General features: G+C 48.0%; 1 protein-coding gene across 1 annotated transcript in view; it reads right to left on the bottom strand.

The window, feature by feature from the left end:
• The window catches only part of kcnq4 (potassium voltage-gated channel subfamily Q member 4), a 204,892-nt gene that overhangs the window by 46,329 nt on the left and 146,147 nt on the right, over nt 1-12,416 (bottom strand). The window contains exons 2-3 of the mRNA XM_078423268.1: nt 8,971-9,061; nt 4,054-4,180 (exon numbers count right to left, since the gene is read on the bottom strand). Of these exons, the coding sequence (XP_078279394.1) occupies nt 4,054-4,180; nt 8,971-9,061 (218 nt within the window). The remainder of the gene's footprint in view (nt 1-4,053; nt 4,181-8,970; nt 9,062-12,416) is intronic.

Genomic DNA, 12,416 nt, shown 5'->3' on the forward strand with positions numbered 1-12,416 from the left:
GGGCTTGAAATGTCAAAGAGGAGAGGGAAAACCTTGAAGTATTGGAGTATTCAGTGTTCATACCGTCACATTGTCATCTACCCAAGTGCAAAATGAGGAGCTGTTCCTCCAGTTTGCATGAGGCCTCACTCACTCTGGCAATGGAGGAGAGGTCAGTATGGAAATGGGAAGGGGTGTTAAAATGCTTCGTAGCCAGGTGATCCAGCAGGCCTTGGCGGACTGAGTGCAGGTGTTCAGTAAAACGGTCACAAGTCTATGCTTGGTCTTACAATGTACAGGAGGCCACATCGGGAACAGCAGTAGATGAGGTTAGTGGAGGTGCACGTGACCTCTGTCTAAGAAACATGTGGCTTTTGAGTGGTATCTCTCTCACTTAGAAGGGGGGAAGGCTGTTGGATTTTTCTCCTCAGTGCGTGAGACGAGTGGCCAGCGGGTGGTGGAAGCCCATTAACGCCCTTCCATTCACGATTCACCGATAAACTGGTCAGCAGACGTTGTAATTTGTTTTGGACTGACGTGGGTAATTACATAAATGATCTAATTAGGAAGTTGTTCTTCCTCAGAAAACCACCGAGGAGAGCTGGAGCGGCAAATTCAGTGAATAGCCCTCGGGAAGACCCTTTAAATCTGTCAGTGCACGGTTTAAAACCTATTACGGCAACCAATATTGTCAAGGCACGGCTGTTGAGTATTCCTTTCAATGTAAGACTACAACTTGGGATAGGGAAGATTTAAGTGGTCAGGAAAAATGTTTAAAAATGATCTTTACATATTTTAATTAAGAAAAGTGTAGTGGATTTATTTTGACATAAACAAACTGTTCAATGTACAAACATTTTAAAATAAAACATATTTTTGGTGTATTGCTTGTATGCTGATTGGCTTTTAAGTGCAATTGATCCAAGGTTAGTATGTATGGAGACTTTCCATTTGAATGTTAATTTGAACAAACTTCACGTTGGTCAAAGTAATGGCGAATATATTGACGTCAATGTAATGCAGGTTTGGAATGATCTGTTATATTGGAAATAGATGCAACATGCAGGGGTAACTCAGCGAGTTAGGCAGCACCTCTAAAGAAAAGGAATGGGTGATGTTTCGGATTGAGACCCTTCTTCAGACTGAGAGTCAGGGGAGAGGGAAACTAGAGGTGTGAAAAGATTGGAGAGATTTGAAGAGATTGTTAGATTGGAAGCTTTGCAGCTAAGCCCGGAGCTGTATTCAACTATGAACTATTCCCCACCAGCCCCAGCCTCACTCTTTCTCTCCTCAAATTATCACAATGCCTGTCTCCCCCCTCAATTCTAGTCCTCATGCAGGGTTTCAACCCTAAAAGGTCGACCAATCCCTTCTCGAGCGGCAGATGCTGGAGACACAAAATGCTGGAGTAACTCAACGGATCAGGCAGCAACACCTGGAGATCGTGGGTAGGTTGCGTTTCGGGTCGCCCCTCCAAACCTTAACATCTTTGGTGAGTGGTAGGAAACCGGTGCACCCGGAGAAAACCCACGTGGTCACAGGGAGAACGTACAAACTCCGTACAGACAGCACCCACAGTCAGGATCGAATCCATGTCACTGCCGCTGTAAGGTAGCAACTCTACCGCTGTGCCATCGTGCCACCCTAGTGAAGGGCGGGAGGCAGCTCAGACAAGATGCAAACGCAGATAGATTCATCTATCTGCAAAGGTGCAACTGACCCTCACCACCCTGACCCCTCACCACCCTGCCCCCCCCCACCCACACCACCCTGGTCCCTCACCACCCTGGCCCCTCACCACCCCCACCCACACCACCCTGCCACCCCCCCACCACCCAGCCCCTCACCATCCGGCCCCTCACCACCCCGGCCCCTCACCACCCTGACCCATCACCACCCTGGCCCCTCACCAGCCCAGCCCTGCACCAACCTGGCTCCACACCACCCTGGTCTAGCACCACCCTGGCCCCTCACCACCCTGGCCCCTCACCACCCTGGTCCAGCACCATCCTGGCCCCTCATCACCCCCACCCGCACCATCTTGACCCCTCACCACCCTGGACAATTCCAAGGATTTTGCCGCTGTTCCCCTAAACGTTGCTGCTTCATCTGCTCACCAGTCCTTGTGCTCTGAAGAAATTTCTAACACCAATACCAGAACCATCTTCCAAACCGGTATCGCATGGTTTTATGAAATGTGAATTTATGAATTTTGTGAGAATTCTGAAATTAGTTTTTTTTGTATAGGAAGGAACTGCAGATGCTGGTTTAAACCGAAGATAGACACAAAAAGCTGGAGTAACCCAGCGGGATAGGCAGCATCTCTGAAGAAAAGGAATGGGTGGCGTTTCGGGTCGAGAACCGTCTCCAAACCTTCTTGGATGAAGAGTCCAGACCCGAAATGTCATCCATTCCTTCTCTCCAGAGATGCTGCCAGTCCCACTGAGTTACTCCAGCTTTTTGTGTCTGTCATTAGATTTTTGCGGCCTGGTTTAATTTAGCACTAGTTTAATGTAGATTTAAAGCAGATTTAATGTGTATAAATTAGTTTAATGCAAATGAATGCAGATTTAATGCAGATTAATTTGTGATATCTTAATGCAGATTATTTTATTGTGGGATAAGTAAGTTATTTTGGCATCATGTTCGGCACAGACACTGTGGGCCTAATGGCCTGTCTCTGCACTGTACTGTGTTCTCTGAAGATGTTTTAGGCAGAGTTGATAGAGGGAGACCTACAGATGTCATGTATTATGATTTCCAGAAGGCGTTTTGACAGGCTGCCGCGTGAGAGCCCACTGAACAAGACAAGAGCTTATGCTTCTGGGGGAAGTGTGTTAACATGGGTTGGAGAGTGGTTGTCACACAGAAGGTCGGGAGTACAACAAAAAGTATTTATCAAGTTGGAAGGATGGATTGGAAGAACCTCCTCACAGCCTACACTGAAAGTTCCTCCACCACCTCACCCACCACTGACCTCGGGTGCTGTCTGTGTGAAGTTTGCACATCCTCCCTGCAACCTTTTTTTTTCCTTCTTAACAAGGACTTTATTCAGTATTTGCATTTTACAGTGTACCAGAAGCCACAAAGACTTTCAATAGTCACATCGCATCAGGCAATCATTTATAATACAACAGTGGCATCTTTATCTACAATAAACTCGACCTCACCGCGGAGGCCAGCATTACGGAAGGCCTCCAGAATCCCCGTGGACACCGTGTGTTCCCTCTCCAGGGACACACGAGCACGGACAGTGGCAGGCAGCTGACTCTGGTGTGACCATCGACTACCCGCTGCCTGGACCCGCGAATGGCCACCTTGGCCAGGCCCAGGAGCAAACCGACAGGGAGATCCCACCCTCCTGATCAACGCTCCCCACTCCCTGCCTTGTGCCCAAATACCAAAATCATGGGACTAAAATGCAACCAAAATGTGAGGAGCAGCCCCTTCAGATATTCGTACAGGGGCTGCAACCTCTCACACTCCACATACACGTGAAACACCGTTTCTGCCTCACTGTAGAAGTTACAAAGGGCTGGTGAGTTCGTGAACCGACCCAAATATCTATCACCCACCACAACTCTGTGCAACACTCTCCACCCCAGGTCCACTCCCTGTGACCTCGTGTGTTTCCTCGGCGTGCTCTGGTATCCTCGATATAGATTAATAGGCCTCTGTAAATTGCTTCTAATGTGTAGGGAGTGGATGAACAAGTGGGATAACATAGAACTAGTGTGAATGGGCGTTTGATGATCAGCATGGACACGATGGTCTGAAGGGCCTGTTTCCCTGATGTACCGCTAAACTAAACTAGAGTGTCTGTGCATGATGAGTGCCCACTCCCACTGGGCAATGTATGAATGTCTAACACATTGAGGAAGTCACCATCAGTATTGGTTTGCTCTGCTTTCTCAGCTTCCTCACTGGACTGATTCCATCTCCCACATGAAATAAAATATGTCGGCAACATGACAATGTGAGAAATGTCTCCTGCATTTTGTTGGCGTAAGTGGCCCATTGGTAAGGCCCCCGTTGGTAAGGCCCCCGGTCCCCGCTCAGCTCGAGTGTCCTTACCGATCACGCAGAAGGGTTTACGGGCGAACCGGAGCCTCCCCTGCAGCCCGCGGTAGCGGCAGCAGCAACCGGCCGCCCAGATCCGCACCACGTACTCCAGCCCGAACACGATGATCATGACAAACTCCTGCAGAGACAAGACAAGACAAACGGTCAGCCTCGGCACAGCATGGCGCCAGAGACCCCCCCCCTCCCCGTGGGTCAGCCTGGGCATAACATGGCACCAGAGACCCCCCTGTGGGTCAGCCTCGGCACAGCATGGCACCAGGGACCACCCCCCCCACTTGGGTCAGCCTCAGCACAACATGGCAGCAGAGACCCCCCTGCCCCGTGGGTCAGCCTCGGCACAACATAGCTTCTGAGACCCCCCCCCACCTCCCCGTGGGTCAGCCTGGGCATAACATGGCACCAGAGACCCCCCTGTGGGTCAGCCTGGGCACAACATGGTGCCAGGGACCTCCCCACACCCTCACCCCGTGGGTCAGCCTCGGTATAACATGGCACGAGGGACCCCCCCCTATGGGTCAGCCTGGGCACAACATGGCTCCTGAGACCTCCCCCCGTGGGTCAGCCTCAGCACAACATGGCACGAGGGACCCCCTCCCCCCCCGGGTCAGCCCCCATGGGACAGCCTCGGCACAACAAATCCGTTGTGTGAGTGCAGCCGTGAGGTGTTGGTCAGAGCTGCTGGTCAGAGCTGTTGTGTGAGTGTAGCCATGAGGGGTTGGTCAGGGCCTGTGGTCAGAGCCGTTGTGTCAGTGTAGCCGGTGAGGTGGCGGCGGGTGGGACAGACCATCAGCTCGTCAGCGGACGGCTCAGCTACAAGCAAGGATCCAAATTGGTTCACAGGACCAGGTCAGCAAGGACTGACTCACTTGGTGTCAGTGGCTGTGATGGAGAAAGTGGGGAGACAGACTCAGTGGTGCTGTGCAGGGGGGCATAGACTCGGTCCGTGCTGCTAACGTCTGCTAACTGAGGTTCAATACTCCCCTCCCTCTCACCCAACCTTCACCCCATGTTGACGCTGAATTGCACTGACAATTCTGAACTACCCTTTGTATTTTAAGCAGCTCCATGCATGACTCGTGTTATTCCAGTGACTGGGTGACTGATGCTCTGTACAATCTAGTCGCCACTTTGCTAACATGCTATCTGCGCTTGGGAAAGTCATGACAATTTCTCAACGGTGACGTATCTGACTTGCTCCTTGATGGTTTGACAGGAAAGAAAGAATTAATCCCATCAGATTCGTCCCCTGTTCCTGCCCAGTAGTGTTCCACATACATATTCTAAATCGAGATACAACTTCTCTCTGCAGAAGGGTCTTGACCCGAAACATCACCCATTCCTTCTATCCAGAGATTCTGCCTGTCGCACTGAGTTACTCCAGAATTTTGCGTCTATCTTTGGTTTTAAACCGGCATCTGCTGTTCCTTCCTACACACTTCTCTCCATTCTCAATCTGTTAACCAGCCCATATATCCTCAACCTAATGACCCTTTAATTCTAAGTAACCTGAGCACCTTTTGCTAATCTCAATACAATATTTCCACTGGATCTACTTTATCATCAACTATTATATCCTCAAAGAATTCTAATATTGCACACAATTTTTCTTTAACGACAGCACTTTAACTCTGCCTAATCATGTTATGGTTTTCAAAGTGCTCAAGTACGTTTGTCTTAATAATGGACTCCATTGGCCCAGCGTTAATCTACTTGGCTGAGAGTTTTCTCTCTCCACTCTTGCTTGAACCATAGTGTCATAGTTATGGTTCCAGTCTGCTGGAACGTTTCCAGAATCCTGGGAGTTTTGGAAGTTTGTAACAAACGCTTCTACCTATTTCTACAGCCACGTGTCCAAAACCAACAGGCTGCAGAAAACTGTTTCTGAGGAACCCAATGGTATGAACATTGAATTCTCTCATTTCAAGCAATACCCCCTCCCCCTCTTTGCTGTGCCCCCCCCCCACCAACTCGGTGCACATACATTTCTCCCACTATTTCCTCCCCACCCCAGCCATCACTCAGCTCCTTTCCCCTCCTTTCATCTCCCATTCCTAATTTGTCCCTCGTTTCCCTTTTATCCTCCCTGCCTCCCCTCCCCTCTATCCCCTCCCACCCATATCCTTCCCTCTGACTTGACATTTCATTGCTCCTCTTCTCTCCTTATCTGGCAGCCATTTTGTCTCCTTTCGCCTCTAGCCTTTGTCACTTCCTCCACCCATCATAAGGTCATATGGAATAAGAATAGAATTAGGCCATTCTGCCCATCAGGTCTACTACGCCATTCAATCATGGCTGATCTATCTCTCCCTCCTAACCTCATTGTCCTGCCTTTTCCCCATAACCTCTGACACCTGCACTAATCAAGAATCTATCTATCTCTGCCTTTAAAATATCCACTGAATCTGTAACTAACACTACATTGCTGTAAGCTGTACTCTGTACTCTTGTATATTTCTCTCTGCACTACCTATTGTACTTGTCTCATGTACAGTGCAACACATTGCACTCATCTGTTGCACTTTGAGAGCTCAAATGTAAGGAGAATGTATACATTGAAGAGCCTTTACTGCATTGATCCAAGACTACTTCTTCATCGAAAGTAGCAACACTTGTAAATAGAGTGGTAAAGAAAGCCTATGGGATGCTTGCTTTCATCGGTCAGGGCACTGAGAATCAGAGTTTGGAAGTCATGATGCAGCTTTATAGGACTTTGGTTTGGCCGCATTTGGAATACTGCGTGCAGTTCTGTTTGTCTCATTACAGGTAGGAGGCGAAGGCTTTGGAGAGGGTGCAGAAGAAGTTCACCAGAATGCTGCCAGGATTAGAGGATATTAACTATACGGAGAGGTTGAACAAAGTGGATTGTTTTTTAAAACGTCAGAGGCTGAGGGGCGACCTGATGGAAGTTTATAAAATTATGAGACGCATAGGGTAGACAATCAGAATCTTTCTCAGAGGGTGGGAATGTGAAATACTAAGTGACGAAAGCTCACCTACAGCTTTAAGGCTAGAAGGGCAAAATTTAAAGGAGATATAGACAATAGACAATAGGAGCAGGAGTAGGCCATTCGGCCCTTCGAGCCAGCACCACCATTCAATGTGATCATGGCTGATCATTCTCAATCAGTACCCCATTCCTGCCTTCTCCCCATACCCCCTGACTCCGCTATCCTTAAGAGCTCTATCTAGCTCTTGTAGGGCAATTCACAGAGGGTAATGCGCTGCCAGGGGTGGTGGTGGAGGCAGATACAATGATGGCGGGGTTTAAGACGCTTCTGGATAGGCACCTGGATATGCAGGGAATAGAGTGATGTGGATCATCGAATGCAGAAGGAGGAGATTAGTTAACTTGGCATCATGTTTGGAACAGATATTGTGGGCTGAAGGGCCCATTCCTGTGCTGTACGGTTTAATGGTCTCTAGTGTGATTTGATTTGACTGGGTCTCGGCTTTTCACTGAGCACGTCACAATAATATACCGACACCAATACCCTGCACTGCTCCCACCTCTACAATGCCTACTCTACTGGGGTGAGGGGATGTGACCATTCTGTTCTCACAAAGAGTCTTTAATTAACTTAAGTTGTTTTTGTTTCACCATGAACTGAAGTCATTCCAGATCCCAAAGAAATAACTGCGAGGCAGATGGGACCATTAGTTGTGCCGACCCTGCTCTCACTGACCTCCACGGGTCCGGACACTATTCCCTCTCCATTATACGTCAGAGAGTCTCCAACCTGTGGCCAGGCTCAACACCTGGACTAGAACATTCAAGTATCGCCCTCTGGCCACGTGCACTCAAGCATATGATCACGCTCTACAAAATACCACACTCGGGGATTCAGCTCAAAATGTGCTTCCTTACTTATTCTGACGTAGGAGAGGGCCATTTGGCCCATCATGTTCATGTTGGGTCCCAGGGAAACAATCGCATTACTCTCATCCACTTTCTTTCTTCCCCCTATTGGCCTGCTCTGCCCCTCTGCTCACTCAGAGTCACGGAGCTATACAGTGTGGAAACTAGGCCCTTCGGCCCACCTTATCCTTCTAGTCTCGTCCCATTTGCCTGGATTTGGCCCAGGTTTCTCAAAACCCTTCCCATCCATGTATCTCTCCCTCGGTCAGAGCCTGCACATGGGTTTCGCACTCTGTGTTGCCAACACTCATCTCAATGCGCCGTGTCTCTTTGATCAGAGTTCACTACTCTGCCCAGTGACCAGCATCTCCTTCTTGCCTGCCCAACCTCACAACACTGGAACCTGGGCATCTCTGCAATGCTGCCATTTATTGTCCTTCTGGAATCACCCACCAGCAAGCAGCGATGAGCAACCATCTTGAACTGTAACATATTCCGAAGCTTCTGGAGATAGACACAAAGTGCTGGAGTAACTCAGCGGGTCAGGCAGCATCTCTGGAGAAAATGGACGGGTGACGTTTTTGGTCAGGACCCTTGAAGACACATTGTGTCTATCTTTGGTGTAAACTAGTATCTGCTGTTGTATATTATCAGGGATATAGATAGGATAGACAGCAGGAAGCCTTTGCTCTTCTCTGAGGTGGATAAAACTAGAGGATACTGTAGCAGGAAGGCCACAGGGGAGGGACGAGTGGGCAGATCAAGGACTGAGGGGTGGGTAGGGCAGAGACTTCTCAACCTGAGAAGTGGGCAGGAACCATGGGGGGAGTCCATGTTAGAGGTGGTCTCTTGCACCTTCTGATGTACAACTCATCACAACACCCCTCAGTCCAAGATCATCTGCATCCTAAATACTCCGACCACTGGGCCCGACAAAGGCAACCGCAAAAGTTGTTTCATTCTTGCATCAGTTCTAAAAATGTTGAGAGGTTAACCAGCTAAAATGAATCACTGCCTGCATCACCTGTTCCACCTTCGCAGATGTCCCTTACCAGAATAAAGAGGCCGGAATTGGCCATGGTTTGATGCGTGGGGATGGTAGAAAACACTGAGAGGACAAGGCAGCTGAAGACCAGGAGGAATCTGTCGGAGACACAGAGAAGACCACATCGGTGAAGTGGGGAACGTAAACACATGCCTTATCGATCACAATTCTAACAAAGGTGCAGATTATGCAAATCTATATACTAAAACTCTCGTCTGTTTGTTTCTGAACTACAGCCAAAATGGTACACGATAGCGCGACAATTTTAGGCCCATCTTACTCACCGTCGTCCCTTTGGTGCTCATGGAAGAAGTTTCATTGAAATCGGTGTTATATTTTTTAAGTTATTCACATTTTAAAGTTTAAATCTATCTCCTAGGGAGGGAGGGGGATGGAGGGAGGGAGGGAAGGAGGGGGGGAGGGAGGATAAGGGGGGTAGAGGGGGGTGGAGTGGGGGGGAAGGGGGGAGAGGGAAGGGGGGGGGGGCGAAGGGGGGAGAGGGGGAGGAGAGGGTGCTGCACCAATGCAGAAGAGGTTTGGGCCCAACGGGTCCACTTGGTCTAGTCTGAAATAAAACTGGAAACATTCAGCAGGTCAGGCAGCATCCGTGGGCAGAGACACCAGTTAACATTGCATGACTTTTTTTTTCCTTCCGCAGTTACTGCCTGATCTGCTGAGTACTTTCAGCAATTTTTGTTTTTACTTGTTTCTGCCGATCCTGGGCTCACAATTCTTAAACATCAGTGAACTACAAACAGAAAAACCACTTAACAAAGTTTGGCATGGCAAGGCTCCAATTAACAGTGTGTATTCTATAAAACACTCCTGGAGTATAATTACCATGGATCGTTCAATACATAAAAGCCTTGGAATAAAATTATCAGTGATTATTTGCTTTAACAGACAGAAAGAAGAGATTAGCTAGTGATTAATGAGGTAAGATTCATCACCTGAGTATAGTCTCGTGGTAATTGTATGTGAGACACAGAGCAAAAGTAAAACAACCCTTGATAAATGTCCAACACACTCAGTGAGAGAACATAAGATTTAAAGCAGCATCCTCAGCAAAGCAAGAATTCAACAGAGAGAGATGGCTATGTCTGACAATATTGCAGAACTAACTTTTATTTATAAATTAGTCTTATTTAATTATTCAATTGTATTATTTAGAATGAATAATATCTTTAATTTCTCTTGCAATCCTTGGTTGAGCCACTTTTTCTGTAGTGTTTTCTGCCTCAAAGGAATGCATATTTAGATTCATTGAATGGTGAGAGGGATGAAAGAGCATGTTTGACCTGTTTTATCAAGAGGTTACCACTGTGGTAGAGTGAAAGAAAGTGCTGAATGGTGTTTTAAAATGGGGAGACATTGGGACATGTTGCTGTGTGTCCTTCTACACAATTCATGGAAAGCTCACGTGCAGATGGGATGGACATTTAGGAAGGTGCTTGGAAAGACGGCCATTGTTGCAAAGAGATTTGAGCACAACAGTATGACTACTTTACTCATTCTTGCTTTGCAAATGGGATTAGCACAGAGAGGCAGACATCTTGGTCAGCATAGACGAACTGGGCTGAAGGCCCTGTTTCTTGGCTGGTACAACCATACAGAGACTTAATGATATCACAGCTAGGATACTGTGAACAGTTCTGGTTTCCTTTTCTAAAGAGGGGCACACATGGTGTGGGCCTGCACTGTTCAGCAGTCCCTCACACTGCTGCCTCACAGCTCCAGCGACCCAGGTTCAATCCTGACATCCGGTGCTGTCTGTGTGGAGTTTGCACGTTCTTCCTGGGACCTTGTGGGTTTCCCCCAGGTGCTCTGGTTTCCCCCCACATCACAAAGAAGCGTGGGTTGGTAGATTAATCAGCTGCTGTAAATTGTCCCAGGTGTATAAATGGGTCGGGGGAAGAATTGGAGTTGCAGGTGCTGGAAACCCGACACAAACAATATTTTAGTCAGCTGGTAAGTTGAGCAGAGTGAAGGCAGACGGGATTTAATTCTGATGAGGTGAAGCTCTTTTAGAGGACACAATGCATAAGAGGTTCCTGGGAGTATTGGGGATCAGAGGGAGCTAGGAGTGCAAGCACAATCATTCTTAAAAGAGGCAATGCGGGGATATAGCGATGAAGAAGACCTACAGGATACTTGCATTCATTGGTTGGGATTTGGAATATAATATCCTGGAGGGAATGATACAACTTTATAAAGCTTTGGTTAGTCTAAGCCACTGTGCAGTTGTGGCCACCACACTATGGGAAGCTGCAGAAGAGGGATGGGACATTTCAGTTATGAGAAGATAACGCATTGGCTTAGTTTGTTTTCATTGGGGTTTGGAGGTCAAGGTGGGAGCTGATGGAGGGTTGAGATGAGGTAAACAGCAAGAAATGTCTCCCCATGACAGAGGTGTCAAAAGCTAGAGGACTTTTATCTTCCTAATCATCATCCTCAAATTTCCTCCAATCCTCATACCCTTGTATGAGGATTGGAGGAAATTTGAGGAAGATGCTTAGACCCAGAGGGTAGTTGGAATTTGGAACACTGCTTGGGAGGGTGATGGAGGCAGAGCTTCTCACAGCTTCTAGGAAGTATTTAGATGAACAGTAAATCACCAAGATATTGATCGAGTGCTGGTAAATGGGATTGGTAATGATGGTTCCTGGAAGGTCAGCACGGACAGGGTCATGCATGTCTCCATCAAGCTCACTGAGGGGAAGAAGCTGTTTCCAAATCTGGTGGAATGTGCTTTCAGGTTTTTGTATCTTCTGCCCGACGGGATAGGGGAGAAGACATAAAGGTCCTTGTTGGGGTGAAAATGGTCCGTGATTTTGTTGGCTGCTATCCCGGGGGAACGTGAAGTGTAGATGGAGTCGTGGGGAGTCTGGTATGAGTGATGGACTGGGCTACACCCACATCCTTCTGCAATTCGTGATGATCTTGGGCAGAGCAACGGCCATACCAAGCCATGATGCAGCCCAATAAGATGTCTTCCATGGTGCATCTGTAGAAATGTGTAAGGGTCATTGGGGACATGCCAAATTCCCATGGTCATCTGAGGAAGTTGAGGTATTGGTGTGGTTTCTCAGTCGTAGGGTTAACGTGGGTGGACCAGGACGGATTGTTGGTAATATTTACACCCAGAAACTTGAAGTTCTTAACCATCTCCATCATAGGACCATTGAAACAGACAGGGCTAGGTACTCGAGCCTGCTTGCTGAAGTCAATGACCAACTCCCTCTGATTGCTGACATTGAGGGAGAGTTTGTGTGGAAAGGAACTGCAGATGCTGGCTTATACCAAAGATACGCACAAAGTCCCCTCGAGGGAATAATTAGCAAAATTATAACCCATCTTATTCTTCACACGGGATGGAATAGACAGGTGACGTTTCGGGTCAGGATCTTTCATTGGGGCTGAAGAGGTCCAGAGGAACTCAGGCGGTCAGGGGTT

Source organism: Rhinoraja longicauda, chromosome 27 (assembly GCF_053455715.1).
Source record: "Rhinoraja longicauda isolate Sanriku21f chromosome 27, sRhiLon1.1, whole genome shotgun sequence".
In the NCBI taxonomy this organism is placed as follows: domain Eukaryota; kingdom Metazoa; phylum Chordata; class Chondrichthyes; order Rajiformes; family Arhynchobatidae; genus Rhinoraja; species Rhinoraja longicauda.